Genomic DNA, 26,454 nt, shown 5'->3' on the forward strand with positions numbered 1-26,454 from the left:
AATTTAAGCGCGGTTTCCATTGCGAATAGATACTATAATATTTTTTAAAATTTAAGTATTAAAAATAAAAATTTAATGAATATAAATAAATTATATTTCAATCAAGACAAGTTTCTATATTTATATAGATATATACATGTATCTAGATACAGTAGAAATACAGTGGTGGTAAAAAATCGAATAATTATATTAAAAAAAATCATAAAATAATGTTAATAAAAAATAATGTATGATTTTGTGATATTCTAGATAAATATATGTACTTATATATGTAAGATAGAAGTAAAAATAAAATTAAACTTTACTTTAAGGGTTTAAGAATTATTCACTCTTTTATTTGCAATTTTGTAGTTTTCGATGTGTAGAATCTGAAAATCTGAAAAAAATTCCACATACCCAAGTCGGATTCTACACGCCGAAAACTATAAGATTGCAAATAAAAATTCGCCTATAAAGAAAGTAAAATTTAACTTATATATATTGGCTATAATTTTTTAATATACATTTTCAGAAAAATCTGATTAATTTTTCTGGCTAATAAAAAAACTACTAACTATCTTCTTGGTACAAAATGTAAATAAGTTTTAAATACTGTACTATACAAGTACATATGTATTTTGATCGCAAAGCATGTAGAGGTTGAGGCGCTCAGACAAATGTATTGACGTCGCGTAGCTCGCCATAAGTGTTTTCTACTCTTCAAAAAACTTATCATATAAGATGGGTAAAAAAGATAAAAACAAAAAAAAGATAAGTGGTGATGCAAAAACTGCACTTAAAACTGAAAAAAAGCTGAATGCTAAACAAAAAAAAAAATTGGCTACACTTGGTGAGGTTAGGAAAATATATACATAAATATAAGAAATTAAAGCATATTTATAAAGCTTCTAAACATTTCTAAAAAAGTCAGATTTTGCGCCGAAATATATTTAATTTAGTATAAGAGAAAAATATTTTTATTGTATGTCATCTCTATTTAACATGTAATTATAGTCTTAATATAATTTATTATCCAAGTATTATAAATGTGATTCATAATGCATAATTCATAGTGCAGAAATGATATTGATTTATTGTCATATATTACAGGAAGATATAGAGAATGTGATTGCTCAAATTGAAAAAGAAGAAACTAAAAGACAACGTGTTATTGAAAAAGCAGTAGATCCACCATCCAGACGTGTAAATTTTACTTTAACAGCACATCCTTCCAAAGATGAACTTATTATGCTTGGTGGAGAATTTCATGATGGACGAACAGTAAATTAAAAAGTTTTATATGTTAATATAAGAGTTTATAAATAATAATGTCTACTTCTCTTATATGTTTCATATTTATCTGCAGACGTTTGTTTATGGAGATATGTTTATATATAATTTAAACAAAAATGAGTGGATGATCATTAAAGCACCTGGTGCTCCTCCTCCACGTTGTGGTCATCAAGCTGTAACTACAAGTACAAATAAAGGAGAACTATGGGTATTTGGTGGTGAATTTTCAAGTCCTTCGGAATCACAATTTTATCATTATAGAGATTTATGGGTTTATCGATTTGGAGAGAAAAAGTGGGAAAAAATTTTGTATGTTGATCATATTTTTTAAATATTTTGCAAGTCAAAATTTTCAGTTGCTTATCTCCTTTAATTCCCTTTTAAGATCTTCTGGTGGGCCATCAGCCAGAAGTGGCCACAGAATGGCTCATATAAAAAAACAGTTGGTAGTATTTGGTGGATTTCATGATAACTTAAGAGACTATAAATATTACAATGATGTACATATATTTAATCTTGAAACATATGTATGGCACAAAATTGATATAATAGGTAAAATCTTAATAAATAAAAATTGTAGTTTACAAGCAGATTATTATATTAACATATCTCATATGAATCAGGTACTCCACCGTTTCCAAGATCTGGATGTATACTGCTGCCAACACCTGACAATAAACTTCTTGTATATGGTGGTTATAGTAAGGAAAGAATAAAAAAAGATGTTGATAAAGGCTGCATTCATAGTGACATGTTCTTATTGACTCCTGAGAGTAAGCAATTTTTTATATAAAATGTTTCATATATTAAAATTTAAATAATATTAAATATTATGTCACAGAAAATGATCAGTCAGGTTTAAAATGGAAGTGGGTGCCTATAAAACAATCAGGAATTAAAATATCACCACGATGTAGCGTACCTGCCACTTTGGTTCAACCAAATTTGGCTTACTTATTTGGTGGAGTTTTTGATGAAGAAGATAATGAAGAGGAACTTCGTGGAATATTTTACAATGACTTAGTAGCTTTAGATTTAGAAAAATTTCAATGGCACATAGGTAAATATATTAATTAGTATAAAACTTCTCTTGATAGAATAATAGAATAAATGTATTACTGTTTACCATCAGTAACACTGAATGGAAAAAGAGATATAACTACACGACGTCGAAGAAGAAAATTGAAGGAAGATGATGGGGAAGAAAATGATATCGAAATGGAAGATGACAATCATATGGATACGCAAGAACCACTCCCTACTTCTGTTGAATCTAAAGTTATTGATGATGATGGAATCTTTACAGTTACAATAGGACCAACACAAATATCTACTATTGATAAAAAAGAAAACATATATAAAGATGTGTTTGTTCCATCCCCAAGAATGAATTCTGGATTAGTTGTAAAGCACAATAGCTTATATTTATATGGAGGCTTATTTGAGGATGAAAACAGACAATATACACTCAACGATTTTTATAGTTTAGGTAATAATTTATATATACGTAATTAATTTGATAAATGTTGTGTATATTGTGCGTTGCTGAAAAGATGACCAGCACAACAGTACAGGGATCGTTCACCGTCACGCATTACTATGTTGTTTTGTTTATATATGTAACATTTATATATTTAACGCTTTTGGCCAATACGCGAAAGTATCGGCGGATACTTATCTTTATGATTGCGCTGAGTCTATACGAGATAACCAATCAGATTCACATTCCTTACTCTAATCATCATTTTAGTACGCACAGTACGTACAATAGAAACTTATAAAATAAAATTTGTTTCTAATTCGTTTCTTTTTATAGATTATCGTAAATTAGATGAGTGGAATACAATATTAAGGGATGATTTGTCTTCACAAATTTGGTATGATTCCAGTGATTCTAGTTCAGACAGTGAACACACAGATGACAGTGATGAAAATGAGAGTGATCCTATAGACAAGCAGATGGATGTTGATAAAAATTAATGATTCCATTGTATTATACAATAGAATGCCTTAAATAAATTATGTTTCAAAAAATTATTTTTAATATTTAATCTGATTTCAATCACCAAATTTCATCCTAAAATATTTTTTAACGTAATTTATTTAAATTACATTTCTTTATATTATTTAGTTTTAATTCTTCTGTGCAATTGTGTCTTTCAAGATGTTCTCCTTAAATTGTTGCAAAATAGAAGAGTTCTATAAATAAAAAAAGTAATAAACATTAATCGTTGTAAATGTAAAATATATATATATAAAATTGCTTAAATTACCTCAGTGATAATAAATAATGTACAATCAGAACTATAATTATAAAAAACACTATTTTTATCTTCTGTATAATCATCTTTTAAGAATATAAAAATATTAAAAATTTTACTTCCACCTTTAATTAAATTTATGACATCATTATAAAATTTAAGATTTTCAAATTTGCTAGTTACAATATGAACTGTAAATAAAAATCTTTTTTAATTTCTTCATGTATCACCATGAAAGTATATAATTTATAAATAATTACCTTCTGGATTTAATTTTTTGCTAACATTGCCGATAATGCTTCTAATTTTTAATATAATATTTAAGACATCATTTATTTTTTCATCTAGAGAAACGTCTCTCCATTCATTATACTGCAATGTACATAAATTTATTGTTTTGAAACATATTAAAATGTCAATATGTCATCTCACCTGTTGTGGTACTGGATATTGTGCTTGCATTAATGACGGCACTGATAAAAATTCTGGAAATTCATTTGATAATCTTTTGTACAAATCATCAGATATATATGGAATTATAGGTGCAGATATACGTAAAAATACTTCTAAACATTTTCTTAAGCTATATGTATGACTTATATGTGCATCTATGTCTTTGCTCTTATATCCCCATTTAGTTGCTTCCTATATAAAATAAGATCTCTAATTATATTTTAAATTATATTTCTCCATTAGTAATTTCAATTTAATAACCATGGTATTACCAAATAAAAATCACAAAACTCATAATATAGGAATTGCTTCATTGATACAATAGCTTTATGGAAATCTCGTTGCATAAATGAATCACTGACTATATTTATCATTAGAGATAATCTGCTTAGAATCCATTGATCAATAATTGTCATATTTGTAGGTTCTTGATACACTTGTTCGCTTGTCATCAGTAAGACATATTTGCCTGCTTGCCAAATCTTATTTAAAAAAAATTTGTTTGTTTGACACTCCATAATATCAAACTTGATATGTTGATCTATTTAAACAAAGATATTTATATGTATTATAATTAAAACTGTATAATAATAAGAGCAAATATTCTTAATTGATATGTACTAACTTTTAATATTGTGACTACATAATGTCATACGTAATGCGTCTGCACCATGTTCTGGTATACCATTAGGAAACTGTTTATTATTTGCATTTAACATTCGTTTTAAAACAGATTCACTAATTAAACCTGTATTATAACTTTCTTTCATTTGTGCAATCAGGTCCTATTTACATCACAATATTTAAAATAAAGAAGATACGTTTTTTTCGAATAAAACACCCATATTAATCCTTACATTTAAGGTAATACCGTTGATAATATTTTCTGGAGAAACAATATTTCCAGTTGTTTTAGACATTTTCTTTCCATAAGCATCACATACAAGACCATGCAGTAAAACTTCCTGAATGAACAATTGTTATTAAAATGTTAAATGAATCTTATAAGATTATTATATATCAATTATAGATTATTATATATTATATATCATATATTATTATATATTAAAAGAAATACGTGCCAAAGAATAGAAGATCTTACATTAAAAGGTATACAATTAGTCAATTCCAATCCTAGCATTACCATCCTTGCAACCCAAAAGAAAAGAATATCACTTCCTGTTTCCATTAATGTTAAAGGATAATATCTTTTAAAATCTTCTGTCTAAAAATATGTCTTCTAACATAATCATATCTTACTAATCATATTATTCAATTATTATAGCTTTATACCTTCTTTGGCCATCCCATTACTGCAAACGGAAGTATTGCAGAAGAAAACCAAGTATCCAATACATCTTGATCTTTATATAATTTTACATCTGGTCCATATTTATTTTGTACAATAGTTTTTGCATCATTTTCAGTTCTACTAATTATCCATTCAGTTTTACCTTCAACTGTAAAATAATATGCAGGAATAGAATGTCCCCACCATATTTGTCTTGAAATACACCAATCTCTGAAAGAAATATATAATTAAGAAATAAATGATATTATCAATCTTTTCTATATATTGTTTATATCTTTTTTTGTACCTGTTATTATTGAGATAATCATACCACGATTTTTCATAAGTATTAGGTATTATTTTTAAATGTCCCTGTTCCACAGCTTGTAGTGCCTTCTGAGCCATACTTTCACATTTAATAAACCATTGTTCTTTGAGTAAGTATTCTATGACATCATGAGATCGTGAACACAATGGCACGTACATTTCGTGATCGCTAATACTTTTTAGAATACCTTTATTTGACAATTCGTTTAAAACTTTCTCTCGAGCAATAAATCTTGGCAAACCCTAAAATTTATAATAAAAAAGTTACAATAAAGGAATTTACTATATTGAAACGAAGTTTGTAATAAATGCAATTATTTAAATAAAAAATAAATATACTTTAAATTGTTTGCCTATTCCTGTTATATTTCCATATTCATCAATAACTTCAATAATTTCTAATTGATGATTTATTGCAATCTGGTAATCTAAAGGATCATGCGCTGGTGTTATTTTTACTGCACCTAAAAGAATTATTTTTATAACAATGTGCTATTCAGACTAATAAACGTTTGAAATAATTAAAATGTAATTACCTGTGCCATATTGTCTATCAACTAAAGGATCAGAAATAACAGGGATGTATGTTTCTCTTAAAGTATGCCAAACTTGATGCCCAATATATTTTGTGTACCTTTCATCATCTGGATGAACAGCAATTGCTACATCTCCAAAAAGAGTCTCTGGTCTAGTAGTTGCTACTACTATCTCATGTTCTAAGAAAACAAAAATTGAAACAAATTTTCTTACAAATGGATTACATACAATATGGTAGTATTATATTTGAATAATTATACTTGAATCTTTCACTGGATAAGCTATATATGCTATTTCACCAAATGTAATCATTTTCTTGTATCCTGGAACTTTGAGCTGTGTCTTTTTAGTAATGTATAAACGTTCTACCTCAATATCCGATATTGTACTACGTAGAGTAGGAGACCAATTTATCAAATCTTTCTTCCTATATAATAAATTTCGATTGTTCAATATGACAAGTGCTTCTATCACAGCAACATTATGATCCTGAAATTTCAAATATAAAAGAATACTTTGCTTGTTTAACACTTCAGATACCTTTTATGGAAAAATTCCTATTATACCTTACTCATTGTAAAGTATTCTTTAGACCAATCTAAACTAGCACCCAAAGCTTCTAACTGAGATTTTATATTATTTTGTTTTTCATTTTTCCACTGCCAAACAAATGACAGGAACTGTTCTTTTCCTACATCTGACTTACTAATACCTTTTACTTTAAAAAGATATTTTTCTATCATCATTTGTGTTGCAATTCCAGCATGATCAAAACCTGGTATCCATATTACAGGATGTCCTTTCATTCTATACCTAAATGCAAATTACCTTCTGAATTGTTATTTGATTTAACATTTAAATAATTAATAACTTTTCTAAAGATACCATCTTGCTAATATATCTTGAATTGTAACAGTTAATGCATGTCCTAAATGCAATGTTCCAGTTATATTAGGAGGAGGTAAAAGCATTTTCAATGCTGCTTTTTCATTATTTTTAATAGTAAAATGATTATTGTCTTTCCAAATCTGATACCATTCATGTTCAATTTTTTTACTATTAAAAGTTTTTGGAAAATCTAGAAAGAGGTATCATAATAATAAACTTTATATAGACACTACTTTTTTTTAACATTTTGGTGATCGAAAAATGTAAATACCTGATAACTGTTGAGTAGAGAACTTATTGCAGCAATATTTATTATAGGACTTGAAGCGTAATGAAGTATTACATTGTATGACTTTCATTATATATTAAATATATGTCATATATTTCTCCTTTTATTTTATGCGTTTAAAAAAACATAACCAATAATGCAAGTAACATCAAATTATTCATTCACTGTAATCATAAATGTTAATGGTTGTTATTAGTTAGATATAATTGGATTTATGTTTATTACAGAATAAGATTTATTGTAAATTTTTATTTAAAATTCAGATATTTTTATGTTGTTTTGAATTAATAGCTTTATATTACGTTGGCTGCCCTTAATAGTTTTCAGTAATATGATACTGTTCATTAATTTCTTTTTAACAAATGAGCTATTATATTGTACTATTAAATAAATAATCCTTTTTTAAAAATGGAAAATTAACTAATTTTTAATTGTTGAAGCATTATATATTATGTACAAATAATTTTCTTTCTTATTATGTTTCTTCTACAAATTTTTATAAAAGATTTAAATTAAATTTAAATGTACTTATATACATGTTTCCTTAAAATAAAATTTTACTAATCGTATAAATGGTAAATATATGTATATTTATACAATCGTGACTTGTACTATATCAACTTTTGGCGTGAATGATAAAAAATATTTTGTTAAATATTCACCTATATCTTTTATTTCCTATTTAGTTATTATAGTCATTCTTAATAATGAATTGTATGTAAATACACAGATAAAATAATAAATCATAAAATACAGAGAAAAGCATTTTTTATTTAACGTTAATTTAACAGAGTATTAATTCACATTTGTTTGGTACATAATTAAAAGTTGATTTGTAGTTCAAAATAACATAATATTACATCAGAGATTACATTGAATGCATAAAATTTCTTAATTCTTGATTAGATGCATTAAGTACAAATTTTGTAGTTATAATGAACATTTTATATAACAATGAAATATTTTTAAATAATAACTGGTTTCTATTGTTTATTCTGTTTTTATAGGATCTATATATTGTTATCTGAGTCGCTTATAAAAAAGTTGCAGAATGGAATACTGACATGATTATTCGAAAGTTCATGCCGATAAAAAAACTAAACTTGGGTGGCTCCCTCTGTCTTATAGTTTTAATCTTATCTCAATTCTTGTATCCTGTTTGCTTCCATTTTTATTTCATAACTGCAAGTCCAAAATCCCACTGAGGCGTATTAGTTGATTTAGCTGGTACTAGTTGTTACCAGCGGATATTAGTTGAGACTTAGCTAATATTTGCGTGTATCGTTCTATGACACATTTGTTTATACTTCTAACATTTTCCTAAACAATGAACGTAAGTATTAATGATATTATCGCTATATACATTAATATTAATTATAATTACGAATATAAATTCGTGTAGCATAAGAAATCATGCGGAATCCTTTCATTTCTAATAGTATTAACGCTTGTATTACGTACGATGTTGAATTGTTTTGCATACTTGTTATTTTGTACTAATGTTAATGTCATTGTTTATGACTAATAAAAACTGGACTTCGTTTAATTTCAAAAAGCTTATTATATTTTTTCATAAAATTTATTCTTTTCGAGATAATAGGCATTATCTTGAAAAGATGAAAAAATTAGATAATTAAAAAATGTGTTACAATAAACATTCCGTGTATTTCCTAAAATACAATAAAGATAATTAGTTTAAAAATGATTAGTTTTTGTTTGAATGAATATCTTATATTCATTAATTAATGTATTATACATATAATATTATATGGTAGAGAAAAATATTTATATGTAAGAAATAAGAAACTTTTATATATTTATAGTTATATGTATATATTTTAGGGATTAGTTGCTCTTGTAACTGGTGGTGCATCTGGATTGGGACTTGGTGTTGTACGAAAATTTATAAAAGAAGGTGCGAAAGTAGCTATTGCTGATTTACCAAGATCTAGAGGAAATGAAATTGCTGATGAACTTGGAGAGTCTGCTGTCTTTACACCAATGGATGTATGTATGAAATAGGTATCATAAATATTATTATTGCTATTAATAGTAATAGTATTAAAAATTATATAAACAATCTATAGAAATAAAATTTTCCAATTTGTATATTAATAGCGAAATATATTAAAGAGACATCAATTAAGGAAATCTAGAATTATACATATTAACATAATATATTTTTGCTTAGATTATAACATATTTATATTAGAACTAACAATTTCTTAGGAATGTAAAACTTTATAGTATTAATTGTATACTGCAATTAATAGTATTAGTAACCATTATGAATTGACATTGAATGTTATTAAATTACTTATTAATTAAATATTTGTTGTATATGATTTGATATTATAAATATATAACTTTTGCAAAAGAAATCTATACATTAATAGATAGTTTGCAACTTTGTTTTACAGGTGACATCACCAGATGATGTAAGTGCTGCTTTAGATACAATATGTAAGAAGTTCAACAGATTGGATGTCACAGTAAATGCAGCAGGAATAGCCTGCGCCCACAAAATATATAATTCTAATAAAGATCTTCCACACAAAATGAACACTTTTGAAAATGTGCTTAAAGTAAATGTTAATGGAACATTTAATGTTGCTAGATTATCTGTACAACTGATGTATAGGAATACACCAGACAAAGATGGACAACGGGGAGTGATAATTAACACAGCAAGCATTGCAGCATTTGATGGACAAATCGGTCAGGTAGCATATTCTGCGAGCAAAGGTGCGATTGTTGGTATGACTTTGCCACTAGCTCGTGACGTAGCTAAGCTTGGTATTCGTGTTGTTACAATCGCACCTGGACTATTTGATACACCAATGTTGGAAAATTTACCAGAGAAAGTACGTGCGTATTTAAAGAAAACAGTACCATTTCCAAACAGATTGGGTGATCCTGATGAATATGCTAAGCTTGCACAACATATTGTTGAAAATCATCTCTTAAATGGAGAAGTGATAAGATTAGATGGTGCTCTCAGAATGCAACCGTGAATACAATTTTTTATTTACTTACTTATATTGTTTATATGAACATGGAACATGGATAAAGGATTTTCAGAACATGGATGTCATAAATAAAAGTTACATAAAATCAGACAAAAATGTATAAAAAATGAATGAAACCGTTAATTTTTTACATGCAACACCATTATAATTCTCTTAGAATGTACACAAACAACTAAAAGTTTTCATCTATTATAGGTATCGACAATTTTCTTTATTACCTTATGACTGTACATTAATGTCTTGTAAATAGGTTGCAAAAGTCGCAACACCTTTCTTTAAATAGTTCACTAGAGTATCATCTAGCAAAAAAGTTGTGTACATAATATCAACATAAAAATCGTTTAGTTGTCCCGTTATTCATTAGTCTTTCTTTGCAATAACCTCTGGAGATTTCCAAAATTTCAGTAAATACTGGAATTTATTTTGATGATTTTTCGGAAGAGCCAGTTTATTTGATAAGGCAGGATAATCAGGATCTCCGAGGTCTAGTCATTCCTAGGCATTCGATTCTTTCAGATTTTGTAGCTTCTCTAGTTGGTCAGGTTGTAATTCGTCTGGAATACTTGCCCTTCCTCCTATTACCATTTTTTCTGGCACGATCTCAATATCTTCTGTTTCTTGTACTTCAATTACGGTACCACGAGATGGTATAGATTGAGAATTATCTGCTGTACTTGGCCCGGATGTTGAGTCCCCTTCACTACCAGAGCTGCTACTAATCGGAAATGGTGCTGAATCAGTTGGTAAGTCATCAACTGTTGATTTCTCTTCAATATCTTCGGTCGTTTCTGTAATTTCTTGTTCTTCTCTTTCATCCATTATTACAGTAGCTTCTTTGCAGTCACTTTCATTTACTTCGGTAGTAGTGCTTGAAGGTAAATCACCATCAGAACTTTCCGTCGATTTCACTGTGTCATCAGCGGTTTCTTCTAATTCCGGGAATGGATGTTCAATTTCTTCCATTGGTGTTGCCGCAGTAATTACAATTTGCGCAACCCCAAGTCCGAAATCGTCTTTAGACTGGTCAATGTTCAGCTGCTTTGTTTTCTCATCATCTACCTAAAAATAGAAAATACATAGTTAGATCTTGCCTAACAATCAATCATTAAATAAATGTTTTTGTACTACAATTTAATGATCCGCTTACCTTTGTTCCCGATTCATCCGATATTTCTACAACTAAGCAGCAGTTTTGTGCATATTGATATTTAAATTAAATAGAAACGCGATAAATAACAGTAATGATTTGAAACTTACCTACTATATCAGGCCCTTCGGATTTATCGCCTTCAAACTGCGAGCCATATTGACTTTTTTGGTCCTTTGAAAGATTTATTATGAAACCCTCTTGTCGATGCTGTTGTTCAACGTTTGCATTACTAGAGATTCCATCTTGTGATTCTATGCAATATAGCACAATATAACATCATATGAATATAATAATAGCATCATCTTTTTTACGATAATTTTTTTTAAGAAGATTTTTAGAAGAAGCTTGTTACCTTTCATCATACTTTGTGTTATTTCATTTTCTAATAAAAATTCTGGAACTTCGGGTGGTGTAAACACTGGTGGTGCAGAGCTCGGCGGTGTTATATTTTCCTAATGATAAAAGACGTAGAAGAGATTGTTAAAAATAAATATATTAATAATTGAAAGGATCTTTGATCAATTAAAATTTAACCTGTGGAGTCAAAGGTGAACCGTCTGCAGCACAAGGTTCTACGATCAAAGATGGGAATAATCCTCGTTGTCCACGTAATTCTCCTTCCCACCATCCATCGTCGACATCGTGTGGTTCTTTTCTTAAAACCTTTAAAATATCGCCTTCAAGGAAACTAAGTTCTTCATCGCATGTGGCATCGTAGTCATAAAGGGCAATACAATATTGTTCTACTTCTGAAAAATAGATCAATACCGGCATTTGATGCTGATAACGTTAATTATTATAAAATATATGTATTACATAAATTATTATGTGCCATAAGCTATACAATTAATATAATGTTTCGTATTTGAAAAAAATAAAAATTACTTAACACTGGAGATGTAAAGTAGACTTACCTCCTATATGATTTTGTACAATGGTTTCTGATGCTGGTAAATTAGCTTGTAGATTAGCATCTGGATCTACTGCATCATGATCATCGATTGTGTAATCTACCGAGGAGAAGGATATTTGTTGTACTAGACCTGGTCCTTGGGAAGTTAGACCGGATGTTGTATCCCTTTCAACATCGAGATAATTCTGGGGAACAAATCCTTCTTCGCCACGATAGTTTCGTGCTCGGAGCCAACCATCACCATCACCCTCACCAACTACTTCCAGTTGCTCACTTTCGACAATCGATAATTCGTCAGGGTTTTGCGCCTATAGAAAATGAATTTTAAGTAAAAGATACTTAAGAGAGTAAGGTATATATAAATATTTTCCTAGAAAAAATCGTCTCTCTAATATACAAATTTCTTGCTAAAACGTTAATTCTATTACAATAAGTAACTGTTTATAAAGTATATAGTGTTCACACCGTATACGAATAAAGCGCGGTACACTTGTATATTTGCTGCGTAGGAGGCATTTCAGATGTTTCACGAATCTCAGTTTGTTCTTCCTTTTCCTCGTTATCCCAATCTACAGTTGTCGGATCGTCCCAACCAACAGTAAGTTGTTCTATTCGTTGCTTCTCTTGCTCAAGTAAAGCTATCAATTGAGAATACAAATAATTTGATTTTGAATGGAATGTTCTGTTTTATATTATGATTTATGTCATATATTATTAATCCTTATATACCATCAACTTCTTCACTATCATGTCTTTGCCTTTCCTTAGTTGTTTCTTCTTCTTGTTGAGAAGCATTTCGTGCACTGCCCGGTCGTTCGACAGTCGTCAAGTCGCTTCCACCATCGCCATCGCTATCATAAAATGAATCTGAGGACGGATGTTCCTGTATAACATATACATGATTTTTTTTACGACACTTTATACAATTTTTTATATAAGAAAAGATTGACTAGTTTTAAATTAAATATCAGTACCGCCGTTCCCGATGCATCAGTTCTAACAGAAAGAGAGCTAGCTGAACGTGGCATATCTTGGACACTCAAAGTTTCTGCTTCCTGTAGCCATTCATCAACATTTACTAAAAAAGATAACACATATAAAGCGATACAATTACTAATTGTTAAGTTACGATTTGTTATAACAATTGCATTCGAGTAAACAGAAAAATAAATATGTAACAAACCTCCACCATTTCGAAGGCATTCTATTCTTGCTTCTGCCTTTAGCTTTGCTGTCTAATGAACAAGTAAATAGGTAAAGAAGGGAATTGACGTGAATTACGTTTGACCACATATCTTACCTCTGCACGTCGTATCATATGTTTCAGTTCATCGATTTTCGTATCTAAATCTGGACCTTGTGGATCGTTTGGATCAGTCTATAATCATCGTTAAGTATAAGTATTAATAAATCAATTCCGGATATACAACATAAGAGAGATAATTTAATAGACTTCTGTAGCGACTAGTTGTGTTCTTTCGTTAACCTTTTGTCCAGACTCTTTTAGTTGTAGAAGAACTTGTAATTTTCTACTATTTTCTCGAGCGCTGCCTATTTCACGAGCTATTCTCGTCGACCAGCGTCGAGCTTCTTTTCCAAGTGTAGCTGCAGCAGAATGATCAGCCGTTATCCTGCAACAAATCTGTTTTCTAGAGTATCATAAAAATTAACGTTTCAAAGTATATCCATCTGATAAATCATTTATAAACCTCTCTATCGGATCGTTGTCACAAGCTTCAAATTCATATTGTATATGTTGCTTTAAAACAGGATAATACAAACAGCAGCACTGTATATTGTACTCTCTGGTGAGCTGTAAAAGATAAGAAATGAACGAAACAGTTTACATTAATTTATCTATATTATCTATGTTATTCATATTAATTTCTAAGGTAATTTTTCTAAAATTTTTGTGCTCACTTGTTGCGCTTGATCACGAATTTTGCCATAACTATTTTGCGTAGCTAAGCAGGTCAAAAGTTCTGTACGACCCATTAGCGTTAAATATTCCGCAACTTTGTCGTAAACATCTTGCTCTAAATACTGTTAACAGAGGAAAAAGGCTTTTTTATTTATTTTAAATGAAAGAAAGAGTTTACATATACATATATATATGTATATCGTAATAAAAGTGACTTACTTGCATAGTGCTTTGTAAGTCGACCACAAAATATCTATTTTGATGTGCATTGGCAGCGGCGAGGCTAAGTAAATAATCATTTCGAGCTCCTGTTGATTTCTCTTCTAAAGCATCGCGTTTCGAGCTCACCTGGAAATAGTCATTTTTTGTTTAATATATCTGAATTATTACAAATTATTTAATATCTCTCATAACATTTCTCTACCTTTGCACTATTTTTCTGCAATGACGTTATCGATTGAAAGAAGGATCCCTTCTTTTTCTTTAGTCTGTAATTAATCAGTACCAGGTTTTAAGTCTTCAATTCATTGCAAAACTTGGACTTTCTACTAATCAAATCTGTGTAAACACATACTTCTCTTCGATATCTTTTGCTTTATCGCGTACATCATGGGCACTATGCTCTTCATCGAAGTACAATTTCTTTGTTTTGTCTACATCTTGTACACACAATTGTAACTCTTTTTGTACTATCATTAATTGGTCGATTGCCTTCTTAGAGATTTGTAGTTTATGCATCTTTAAACTCTTTGCATCGTCAGCAATTTGTTGTTGAAAAACTTCTACAGCAGCTAGTCGCGCTTTAGCCAATTTTTCGTTTTCTTCTAAGACTGTTCGCCAAACGTTCCACATATTCCTGAAATTAACAATTATTTAAATTCAACCGAATTGTTTCAAGATGTGGAAAAACATCACAACATATTTTAACTTTCTTCGACTGGGAGGAGGGACGGGGATAATTTCGGCTAAGATAATTTTAATACATTCTGTATAATATTAAAGTGTACCATTTTTCTTCACCACCTTCCACTTTCAAATCCGGAATGTTTGGTATCTTTTTATTCAAATATGCTGAGGATATTTTAAGAAGTGCCTGAAATGATCATTGGTCAGTAACAACGTAAACTTGATAACGTGGATTTCGCAAATACAGTTTTCGCTACGAAAAATGATATTTCTCTTACCTCCGAGTATGATTTTTCAATCGCAGACTTTTTTATTGTAAAGTTGCTGAAAAATATATTTGCACTGTGAATGAATGCTTTTAAATAAAAGATTTATTTGCAAATACAAAATTATAAAATGAGATGCATGTTAGACACACTACGCTACAGAAAAGTTGTAGAGCAAAAATACATATGTAATAAATATCAAGGGGCGTTAACTCATTTGTAATACGAGTGGAATAAGATAAAATTTATTGAAGGTAAAAGCGTAACGTCAAAAAAAAAAAAAAAAATCGAGATCGGTGATATAAAATGACCTGAGCTTAGGTTGTTTAAAGAGCTTTTATCTAATCCTCCTTTACATAAGTTTTAGACTTACCGTATATCTTCCAGAAGGTCGCATTCATGCTGGTTTTTCGCTTGTAATTTTGCCGCTTGCTCTGCGTGTACATTCTTAAGAAATTTCGTGTAATTTCCCTGCAAATGTTCACATTGTCAATCTGTATTTTTTTACTGTTTCTATAATTAGATCTAATTAATATCATATATGTAATGTCATATGAGTAATAAAATGTAACGTTATAACGCGATCCGATTTAACAGTTAATAAACACAATCACGTCGATATTTCTGTAGTAATATCCCGATTTTGTTACGAACAGATCTTTGTAATAAATGGAGGCGTATCCTTTGGTTCTTTGCCAGAATGTCGCGCCGAAAAATTGACTTGGCAACGATAACATTAACGAATACTATACATAGGAGGATAGTGAATATACGCTTTACGAAAAATATATAGCTCGATTGTTCGTACATTTTTGTATGTTGCTACAAGTATTGATAGAGTTATCCATGTACAAAATTTTACAGGCTTCGACTATTGGATCTGTTTAATACTGGTAAAGTTAAGTATTCAATAAAAATAAAATAGTTCGTATACCTCAAATTTTCCTTTATAGTTTCAATCGAGTATGTTTCAAACAAAGCACATAGCTTCGGATACAAAAAAAAACAAAGATAAAATAAATATTTCTGTCCTTTTCTCATACATTAGCGAGGTACTAATTGGCTGGTAGGCAAACGTGTAGGATTAATGAATTAATCAGTGTTAAGATTGCTATAAATTAAGTTCAATTTTGTTGTATATCGATATCTTCTTTAAGTGCCGTCACTCATATTGACTTAATGAACTCTGATAAACAATCTTCAATATCCAGGGGCAATGAAGCTTCCTTTAGACATTGGAATTTTATTGATTTTCTTATCGATCCTACCAGTATTTTAAAAATATATCAAGCTCATAGTCTATGGACAAATATATAGTTATGTATGTGTGTAAGTGTACTACTAATATCACGCATTGTTACGCAGATCGTTAAATGATAAAACCTACTTCATCATGTTCGAGTACAATGCAAATTTTCAAGTCTTTTTTCGCTCCAGCGATTCGACAAACACGTTAATGGAAATATCAAGTAACGACAGGACAGAGCTTCCCGCTTTGTTTCAATCCGTTTGCATCCAAAGTATAAAGGGTGTATAAAGGAGAATTTTCAATAAGTCCGTCAATTTGTCACTTTTTACATGCAAGTAAATTACCGTGTCTTTTCTAAGAACGGAACTTTATCTAATATTACTTGGGAACTATAGTTCCTTCTAATTCAGCTTACTTCCTGTGAGACAGAAAGGTCAGATTTTAACCCGTCTAGGATGTACTTGACGGGATACGATAATAATGAGACGGGAATGAATTCTAAACTGCATCCGTGGGTCGTCAGAAAATCGTAATCGCGACTCCTAATAGGGCGATTTATTGTTAGAAAAGATATCTTCTCGATCGAGCGACTCGGTGAACATTCTTGAAACGGAGGAGAGAAAACGGAAAGAATTCCTCGAAGTTGTGTAAAATTATGCTGCTTCGATCTCATAAATAATTAGTGTAGTTAAAATTTTAAAATAGGAAGCTTGCTCTCCGAGCATTAGCTCTATTCTCGTCAAAGGAAAATTGTCGAGTGCAAAGAAGTGGGTAAACATAAAATTGTGCGGAAGACGCGAAGAGAAATTTCCGGTGCGAAAAGCAAATAGAGAGGAGCATTCGTAGCGAGCTGCACCAAATTTCGTCGAAAGGAAGTATACTTTTCAAACAGTCTTAGGCGTAAAACACGCATTCCCTTCTTGCGAATCACTCTGGATTCTTATCATTTGACTGGCTTTCGGTAGGTGGAAGTGGGTCAGGAATCTCCCGATCTTTAACTACGAAACTTCATTGTCACGAAGCGAAGCGAAAGCCCGATTCGCTACCTTGATAAATAGATCGGAGAATCCTATTGTCTTTAAAGAAATAGAGTTAACTAAATAACGAGAAGACTTTCGACTATTTCCTCATCGATGTCCAATTAATTAATAGACAAATCATAAAACTACGCAATGTCTGCCTTGGACATTTTATTATTCTGCGAACAACGTCAACTGTGAACATTAGTCTTGTTTGAGGGCGTGGAAAGATTGCAAGTGCATATTAAATCACTAGCTGTAACTACAATAAAAGAGTACTTTGCCATTCGTTATCTATCGATTCCTCGAGTCATTATTGCACTAAACATTTCATAGTAAAAGGCAGTTACGAACGAAAAGTTAAACATTTTTCTTTTCTTTTTTTTTTCGAACACCACACTGTCCCTTGCTTAATCTTAATTCGTGGTAAACTTTAAATTGCAAGGCGAAATAAATTTTGCGAAAAGTTTCTCGAGAAGAAACATGGCCTCCTAAAAATCGTCCTACATTCAAAATTCGGGATCGATTTCGGCGAGAACATAGTGTACTGTTATATAATAAAGGAGACAGACGGAAATTTCAGGGACAAGGAGATTTAGATCTGCGCAAGAGGATGATAATGGTAGCAGTGTGAAAGCAAGGAATTTGAAGGAGGGTAGAAGTCATTATCGGTAGGATGCACGTTCGTTTCGATCTGAGAAGATATTAACCTGGGTCTTTGGCCCGTTCTATACATTTTGAGGTCAGCTTTTGATATAGATTCGTGGAGAAGACCGAAGTGCGCATCGATTTTCCTATCGTGGCAACGTTCGAACGCCGTTTACGTCAATTTTTTCGTAAAATATCGCTAAAGATCGATACGCGGTCAAATTCATGCATTTCGATCGTATCGAGAACTGTTACCTTCCTTCGATACATATGACGCTTTAGAAATGAACCCTACTTTTACGATATCGCACTGGATCATTTTAACTTGTTTAACGACAGGAAATAGATTTGTTAATTCTCGGAGAAATACCAGTAAATGCATTGCGATACAATTGCACGAAATAAAATCTGATGTAAGGAGGGTGCAAGAGAAAAAAGATCGTACGGAGTTGATAGAAGAAAATTGGACAGCGAAGATGTCAAGCTTCTCAAGCATGTCAAGATGTCAGGCTTACTTTTCTCGGTGGTGGTTGCATGCTGGACGAGCGGCCTGCTCTGCAGCCTCACCGCTGGCAGCCCGTTTTACACCGTCCGCCGGGGAGGGGTGCTTGTTGTTTTCGTACGCCTCACCCGACACAATATTACCACGCGCTACCACCCTCACTGCTTGCGTGTTCGTACGCTACTGATCTCCTGTCCTCGACTGAGTTAGCCTATTTATTGATCGCATACGCGCCTGCGTTCTCTCGATCTACATCTTCGGCATTTCTCATTCTCCTTTTTCCGACTTTTCCCGATGTGTCCGATCTCGCACGATACTTTGAGGCGTCATCTTCTTCTATGTGAATTTCCGTGTGTTTTATCGACTGACATCAACCGAAATTCCCCCCTTTTCGACATATTCGTTTTACTACATATTTCAATATCTTGTTCGAATTTTTTAATTATTTAATCCGTGAAAATGCGAAGGCGCTACACATGAAATGCTCAATAAACAGTGGTCAAAAATAAACTTCTCTCATTTAGGCTATAATGTCTTTAGTTTTGTTATTACGTTGTTCGAAGCGCTTGAGTTAACTTTATTTTGCATAATTTCACACCATGGAAAAGATTTGTAAAAATACATATTGAAATAACATGGAAAAACAAAGAACCACAGTCTCGGAAACAGTATTCAACTTTATTAATTGTATAAAACGGAAATACTCTTCGCAAATCCATACCTAATGAATCATTATGTATTTTGTATTTGACATGTAATTATGAGAAACGTTTAACATTACATACAAAATTGAAAAAGTCACAGCGGACATTTTTAAACTAGTTTAACATCCACAAGATGCGATAACTTCACTATACATCATTTTGACTGAGTCAAAATCAGACTTGCTCAATCCACAAGAAATACATATGTCTTGCATATTTTATCCGAAGCGTAATCATATTCAAGCAGTTTTACTCGTCTGCTATTATCTTATAAAAATATGGAAAACACGACGAAATTCATTCTTCGGAAACCAATAATTTAAAGCTTAACTTTTTAAGCAAGCGAATATTGTGAGGTAAGCAAGTCTGACCAGGTTTAAAAATTGACGCAAGAAGAAAGCAGTCCATAAATACTTGGTAATCGAAGTTCATGTCTGTTTGTTCTAACTTCTACAATCGACATTCATGGTAACTCGTCAGGCGGTATAGATCCAAGATCTTGATCAACTGGTAAACCTATGGCACCCTCAACGTCGGCATCCGAACCGACTGGTAATACGACTTCTGGTTGAGGCGCTGGTTCAGCTTGCAAAAGAGCGATTGCTATCGGATTTCCACCAGCATCTAATACCGGATCGGCAGTAGCTTCCGCAAGATTTGTCACAGACTTTGATTTCACGCACTGAAAATCGACGTGTCGACTTTTCGCTTCTTCTTTCTCCCAGGACATGTGAATAAATGGTCTTTGCACGTAATTATAAATCACTTCAGCACGTCCACCTGCTCTCTTCTTAATTTTTTCTTTATAAGTAGGATATCCTTCGATGCCTAAACGAATCTTTTTTAAACCGCGTTCCTTCATTACCTGCTTAGCTACATCTCTGTTTTCAATGTATTTGAAGAACCGATACATCGCAGTACTGTTAACAGCTGTTGGAAAATGAAAGACACTCTATTAATATTATGCTTTCTTTAATGTGAAATAAATCACAAACTTCTTATTGAAGGCAATGAGTTTTAATACAGCCAATAAAATGTTCAAGCCTACGACCGATATGATTATCGATTTTCTATTTTATACATCCAATATACCGTAGCAAGGTCATATATTTTGAACCTTGATATTGTAAAAAAGGCGGAAGTAAAAAGCAGTATCCTTTGCTTACTTACTTTGTGAATATTCTTCTCCCATTTGCGGTGGATATTCTTCATCCCAATCAACGATATCATCTTCCAATAAAACAACGATATGACATTCGCGATCGCCTCTACGTGCGCTGTTTACCATTAGCGGCAGTATTAAATCTTCTAGAAACACTTCAAACTGGCATCGTGCACCTTCGTTAGACAATTCATGTAATAGTCCTCCTATGAAATAAATCACCTTATTTTTAGAATTTCTATTATTTATTAACGATAAGCATTGTGCTTTTTGATAGTTATGAGTTATCATGACCTATTATTTGTGAAACGAGTCAATAATTTTATATAGTAACAAATGATCCTGATTAAAAAATTTGGAAAAATTAGAGGACGTTTTGTTACGCAACATTAACATAATAAATATGTCGGAGTCAGGTTGGCATTTTGGGGCGTTCGATGAACCTTTACTTACTTTACCGTCGCGAATGTAGTCAATCTCTATCAGTACGAATGTGGACACTACCAGACGCTACGAGTAATGGTAATAGGATGGTCGAGATGATGGTGACAACGAATTCAGGTTCGATAACGAATCCATGGTCCACGGGAGGATTAGTATCAACGTGCTACTCGCTTCGAGTAACTTCCCGATAACTCAATCGGCAATTCGTCCAACGACTCACTAACTAACTAACTGACTCTAACTCTCACTCTAACTCTGTCAATCCAAAAGAGGCTGCCCTTATATACTCCTGTCCCCGCTTCTCGGGTTAATCTTTCTTTTAAGGAGAGCCATATAATCATTTCATACCTCTGTCAGGTACATGTCCCTCCCGTGACCGTGGCTACGTCCGGTGACCTGCCATGTCACTTCGAGCCCAAATCCATCGTCATAAAGTCCGATTGGAACATTAAGACTATTTCTTATTTTTATTACTTAAGGGCAGCTATAGTAAAAGTCTGGACTAGTGCATTGGGGGTTTTCCCAACATTCCGGACGGGAAATCCCGCTGTCTTTCCCTCTCCGACAAATATATTTGATAATTTTATTTGTACTGAATTATACACATTACCGTATAATTCAATTATATTTACTTACTTAAATTTTGACACTTTACTGTATTAGCGTCAAATGGTACAAGAAGATAATCGCAAGCTTCTCGTAATTCTTGAACAGCAACTGCCGGTGGACATCGAATTACGCCACCTTTATAATAATCAAGAATAGCTCTGAACACCATGGCAGATATACCATCTGCAACTTCATATTCACCACGTTCATTTGGTTGAGCATATTCAACACCAGAACTAAACATTCTACCTAACATTGTGTTTGGATGTGCCGTAAAGAGTGCAGGATCAACAATAAATCTAAAACAAAAATTTATCTTGTAACTTAATATAATCATATTAATAGTAAAAAATGTATTGTAGTACTTACCTAGTATTATCAACAATAAGAGTAATGCGTTCATCACTAGCTTGTGGATTGTTTATACTATTAATAGATCCTGATGATGGTAAATTGTCTCTATTTTGACTTTGTTGATTTTTTCCAACACTAACTCCAGAGCAAAGTCTGAAAAAAGATATGTTCTAAGTGACTACTGAAGATCATTTAATATTAATACTTACATAAAACAAAAGAATTATGGGTAATAAACATATAAAGCAATGCAGAGTACTGAATAAATATATAAGTAACACTATTTTTTTCTTTTTTTACGTGGTGGAAACCTTTATAGGCACCCCGCGTCCTCTTCCTAGAGGACGCAGGGTAGTGCCGGATTCTACCGGCTATAACCTCCATGGTGGCCGTCCCTACCGCCTAAAGAGGGGCCCTGGAACCGCGAAAGCATGCATCTCAGGTCCCCTGGCGCTATCTCCGTCCATAAGTAGGGGAGAGTGGATATGGCGCGGTATGCGGCCATAGCACGCCGCGCCCTGTCCCTGGAGTCGCCGTGCAAGGCAACCTAGTTCCCCAACCAGGCAGCTGACAGCCTCGCGGCGTCGGATTGGTCAGCGCCTAGGACCTACCGGAGGACGGGACCAGCGTGAGCTGCGCCTGGAGCTGGCACTCTCACTCGGTCGCCTCCTTACGTAGCATTACTTGCTCGCAGAAGGAGGCGACCGCCCTCCAGCCTCTCTCGCTCGCCAACATAGCCCTCAGCAGCGCTGACGGCGAGAGGTGCACCTTTAATACAAAGGGCCTTCCACGGACTTCCAATGGGCACCTTAGGAATTCCTAAGGTAACAAAATTCATTCCTATGCTAGGGGTTTCTAGACTAAATCTAAGAGAGAATCATTCTTTTTTGGGGCAGCTAGCTTTTCTTAACTAAATAATTTCTTCGCAACTATGTCGTTATTCAATCATATTGAAGTTGTTATAGTATCGACCTATCTAGGGAGCGCAAGACCCTGGGCTGTCAGTTAGCAAACCCCCCGAGCAGTTCTTGTTCTCTCACGACGCAAGGCAAAAACTGCCACTAAATAACAAGTGCGACGGATGACTGTACCGATCCAATAACTGTTGAAAGGCGTTGCCGATTTTGTTACATGGTACCATGTCAACCTTCATCCAACCGTATTAGCGGTATTTGTTTCTCGCGTTGGCTTTCACATGATCATCTTGTATTTTATCTCTATACCACGAAGTGTTCCGAAGACGCGAGCAGTGAGTTTGCCACTTCGTCGTAATCGCGTCTGCATGTCACTATCATCAGGGGATGTGACTTTTTGCAAAATCTGTAGTCCTTCGTTAGTTAATCGTTCCACGTGGTGGCGACAGCCAAGTAAGTTCATAGTAGGCACACTATGGGGTGGAGACATTCCGTCCGGAAGTGGGTACCATGAATCAAGCTGCCTATCTTCATTCTGTTGTACTGTCACCTCTATTAATCTTGATGTCACAAGAGGGGAGACGTAGCATTCATAACCGTTGATTATTGCACCACACACTTCAAATCCACCAGCTGGCTGTTCAGATACGTTCTCAGTTACTTCAATCCTTGGATTGGGAATTGCGTACTCTGGAATGTTATGCATGGGGGTCTTTCGCATTAATTGTTCTAACGTGATCGATGATTACAACGTTCAAGATATTAGTCATTACGTGCTGAAAAGCAACAAGTGTCATCTCACGCTGGGGATTCGGAAATTTTCTGTTTCCAGATTGGCATACACTCTTTCACGCAGTAGTGCAAAGGTGAAGAAATCGGGATTCTGACTATAAGTCCTTCGCACGGGGTGGATTTTGGAAAAAGGGCTATCTTGCCAAATGGGTTCATTGACAATTACTTCTTTAGAAGCTTTTACCACACCAGCTGTCATTTCAGCTGGATCAACTATCCTCTTAGATGTTTCTTGTACCCGCGGTTTCCCGCTACCGGATTTCCAGACTCTCGTATGTTAGCGTTGATGCTCAATTGTGGCGGCCCAGTGGGTCCCAATCATCAGCTGAATTCTCTGGTAAAAAAGTCTGCCTGATTTGATTCCTTGACATCTATGGAGTTCCAGCAAGGATCGGTACTTTAGTCATCTGACTATAAGAGTTCATCTTCAAATGAAGGAATAAACGCAACACAATGTATGAAACAAAATTGACGTATATGTAACACCTACCTGTTGTATAACGATGCCTGGACTTTTGTATCAATAATATAAGAAATAAAAATACAACTCACAAAACATACGATAATTAAATACTTTAATAAATACTATCAGATATTAACTTAAAATCATTAAATATTTTGGATACAAGATACAACATTATTGTGTTTACTGTCTCCTATTCATTTGTGAATATTACCTGCTTTGTTGATTAACATTAGTGTTTTGTCTGCCAGAATTGAAGGTATGACAGTGCCTTTCATTGCTTCCATCTCTTTGTACCAAACAAGATTTTGGTTTGGAAGAGCCACCACAACTACATGCAAAACAACAACATTACCCTTCTAATGTTTGCATTCGACAACAAGCATAGTGTATTATCTACAGAGTCTAATGTAATAAATAATTTAAATGATGAACAAGTGTATATAAATACAAATTTTATTGTCAAAGTAATATAATATGGAGGCTTCTAGTTGTTTATTTAACTTTTTTATTGTCTCAACATACAAACACGCGTGCGCGCTCTCACACACACACACACACATATTATTCTTTTTAATATAAAATAAATAAATAAACGAATGAAACCAAATACGATTGCAGGAAGCCTATGTGGTATGATTCTAAAACGAAATATAATTACATAATATAAATTAAATTTTATGATATATATCAGTGTGAAATATGGATTGAATTATGTTATTTTTTAATACACTGCTTATTGATTGATCTAGTGTAAAATTATAAAAAGTATAAACTTGTAAATTTTGATAAGAAGATTAACTGACATGCATGACATCCTGCATAACATCCCTTGATACATGCCACATGTAACTGTTAAGTTTCAAGGATACAATAGATTACAAGTGAAATTCTCATACTATTGCTCATCTAAAGTATTTGTTTTAACAAACTAAGAAATTAAGCTAATAATATAAAATATCTAACATATCTATAAATATCTAAAATATTAAAAATATCTATAAATATCAAAATATCTAAAATACCTATGGCTTTTATTTTATTTTATGACAAACATGATACTCATTTGTATCTTTTACGTAGTACCTCATTCTATTCTTATAAATACGATGCCTGCCCCTGCCACCTGTTTCTTTATCTGTTTCAGTATCACTGCTACTATCTTGAACATAATTTAAACGCTCAGCAGGATTTGACATCTTGGACCAGCTGTAAAAATATAATAGGAAATAATCCTAAATTATTTTATGCTTATCTTTAAACAATTACCTAATTTTCAGAAAGTATTACACTTCATGTACTTAATAAAGTATACCTTATCATTAAATAACTTATTGAATTAATTACAAACATTATTAACAAAATCTTTGTATGTGTTTTCTCAATTTCATTTCTAACTACCTATATCTTCATAATTATATATATTATGAACTACAGTAAATATACAAATACTTAAATAATACAAAGATTATGCAATAAAATTTAAATTAAACATATAGAAAATTCGAATACTTAAAAAATTATTGTTAAGGCTTCTGTTTATTATTTTTGTAGATATAAATAATATTCATAAAATATCCAAAATTATAATTTAGTAGCATATTTTGTAAGTATTTATTGATACTAGATATAATGATGTTGCAGGAAATTTCAAATATACTTATTACATTAACAATTAAAGGGACATGTTACTGTTATAAAATTATAAAATATCTTACTCCATATTTTCGCATTCTTTGCAGAATACTTGTGCATAAGACATATATCTCACATACTTACAAATTAGATATAGACAAATACCATCCAAGTTTCTTCAAAATCCAGCTGGTTGAGGTGCAAATCTCTAAACCACAAGATTGAAAGTTAACCTGACCTCTCCTTTCAACGGAAAGTTGCATTCCAAACTGATGAAACAGATAATACGAAACACCACGGTCATTGATGACAATTCGTCTCGACAGGCGTTGCCCGAACTTTATGCTACATCAAGTTAGAAAAACTTACGATATAGTAACTAAAATGGAATGAATAAAAATTATTTGGAAATTGTTACATCATACTTTATAAAATAATTATGAAATTATTCTGTTT

The 26,454-nt window shown here is 32.2% G+C and overlaps 4 protein-coding genes across 8 annotated transcripts; 2 read left to right on the forward strand and 2 right to left on the reverse strand.

The window, feature by feature from the left end:
• Positions 1–514: 514 nt before the first annotated feature.
• On the forward strand, positions 515–3,309 carry LOC117153456 (kelch domain-containing protein 4). 2 transcript variants are annotated; one of them, XM_033327526.2, is made up of 8 exons: positions 515–834; positions 1,090–1,260; positions 1,346–1,581; positions 1,658–1,824; positions 1,896–2,045; positions 2,114–2,332; positions 2,405–2,761; positions 3,089–3,309. In XM_033327526.2, exons 1-8 carry the CDS (start codon positions 721–723, stop codon positions 3,250–3,252), a joined length of 1,578 nt encoding a protein of 525 aa, XP_033183417.1. In that variant the 5' UTR covers positions 515–720; the 3' UTR covers positions 3,253–3,309. The 2 variants fall into 2 exon arrangements, with proteins under 2 accessions (XP_033183417.1, XP_033183418.1); XM_033327527.1 differs by lacking the exon at positions 515–834 and adding an exon at positions 841–983.
• ValRS-m (Valyl-tRNA synthetase, mitochondrial) lies at positions 3,292–7,637 on the reverse strand. 2 transcript variants are annotated; one of them, XM_033327525.2, is made up of 16 exons: positions 7,301–7,637; positions 7,027–7,219; positions 6,708–6,954; positions 6,402–6,630; positions 6,141–6,320; positions 5,944–6,068; positions 5,585–5,847; positions 5,280–5,508; positions 5,089–5,211; positions 4,844–4,951; positions 4,612–4,771; positions 4,259–4,527; positions 3,966–4,178; positions 3,794–3,905; positions 3,546–3,724; positions 3,292–3,471 (listed from the first exon to the last, which is right to left on the reverse strand). In XM_033327525.2, the coding sequence occupies exons 1-16, from the start codon at positions 7,386–7,388 to the stop codon at positions 3,406–3,408; spliced, it is 2,784 nt and encodes a 927-aa protein (XP_033183416.2). In that variant the 5' UTR covers positions 7,389–7,637; the 3' UTR covers positions 3,292–3,405. The 2 variants fall into 2 exon arrangements, with proteins under 2 accessions (XP_033183416.2, XP_076474032.1); XM_076617917.1 differs by lacking the exon at positions 3,546–3,724 and having other exon boundaries at positions 3,356–3,471.
• An 816-nt stretch (positions 7,638–8,453) lies between these two features.
• On the forward strand, positions 8,454–10,463 carry scu (hydroxysteroid 17-beta dehydrogenase 10). Of its 3 annotated transcripts, XM_033327309.2 has the most exons (3): positions 8,454–8,651; positions 9,161–9,325; positions 9,739–10,463. In XM_033327309.2, the coding sequence occupies exons 1-3, from the start codon at positions 8,646–8,648 to the stop codon at positions 10,330–10,332; spliced, it is 765 nt and encodes a 254-aa protein (XP_033183200.1). In that variant the 5' UTR covers positions 8,454–8,645; the 3' UTR covers positions 10,333–10,463. The 3 variants fall into 3 exon arrangements, with proteins under 3 accessions (XP_033183200.1, XP_076474040.1, XP_076474038.1); XM_076617925.1 differs by lacking the exon at positions 8,454–8,651 and having other exon boundaries at positions 9,201–9,340; XM_076617923.1 differs by lacking the exon at positions 8,454–8,651 and having other exon boundaries at positions 9,215–9,340; positions 9,719–10,463.
• On the reverse strand, positions 8,487–26,325 carry LOC117153344 (protein nervous wreck). The gene is given in 26 exon segments (XM_076617935.1): positions 8,487–11,406; positions 11,495–11,526; positions 11,605–11,704; positions 11,809–11,949; positions 12,032–12,246; positions 12,412–12,718; positions 12,876–13,048; positions 13,140–13,293; positions 13,385–13,488; positions 13,594–13,645; positions 13,711–13,788; positions 13,897–14,041; positions 14,120–14,223; positions 14,331–14,453; positions 14,551–14,679; positions 14,756–14,819; positions 14,906–15,187; positions 15,339–15,424; positions 15,516–15,561; positions 20,087–20,555; positions 20,796–20,993; positions 21,868–22,139; positions 22,210–22,347; positions 24,578–24,694; positions 25,450–25,572; positions 26,143–26,325. Coding segments are annotated over 26 exon segments (4,335 nt in total). The 5' UTR covers positions 26,262–26,325; the 3' UTR covers positions 8,487–10,842.
• Positions 26,326–26,454: the final 129 nt, after the last annotated feature.

This window comes from Bombus vancouverensis, chromosome 1 (genome assembly GCF_051014615.1).
Source record: "Bombus vancouverensis nearcticus chromosome 1, iyBomVanc1_principal, whole genome shotgun sequence".
Lineage (NCBI taxonomy): Eukaryota > Metazoa > Arthropoda > Insecta > Hymenoptera > Apidae > Bombus > Bombus vancouverensis.

Bases quoted from the DNA above. Each gene is read 5' to 3' on its own strand.
- ValRS-m (XM_033327525.2), bottom strand. From the start codon at position 7,388: ATGAAAGTCATACAATGTAATACTTCATTACGCTTCAAGTCCTATAAT. The intron at 6,321-6,401 runs GTATAATTATTC...TTGTTTTCTTAG, and splicing joins TTATCCAGTGAAAGATTCAA to AACATGAGATAGTAGTAGCA. The intron at 6,069-6,140 runs GTAATTACATTT...TAATTCTTTTAG, and splicing joins TGATAGACAATATGGCACAG to GTGCAGTAAAAATAACACCA.
- scu (XM_033327309.2), top strand. The intron at 9,326-9,738 runs GTATGTATGAAA...TTTGTTTTACAG, and splicing joins CTGTCTTTACACCAATGGAT to GTGACATCACCAGATGATGT.
- LOC117153456 (XM_033327526.2), top strand. From the start codon at position 721: ATGGGTAAAAAAGATAAAAACAAAAAAAAGATAAGTGGTGATGCAAAA. The intron at 835-1,089 runs GTTAGGAAAATA...CATATATTACAG, and splicing joins AATTGGCTACACTTGGTGAG to GAAGATATAGAGAATGTGAT. The intron at 1,825-1,895 runs GTAAAATCTTAA...CATATGAATCAG, and splicing joins GCACAAAATTGATATAATAG to GTACTCCACCGTTTCCAAGA.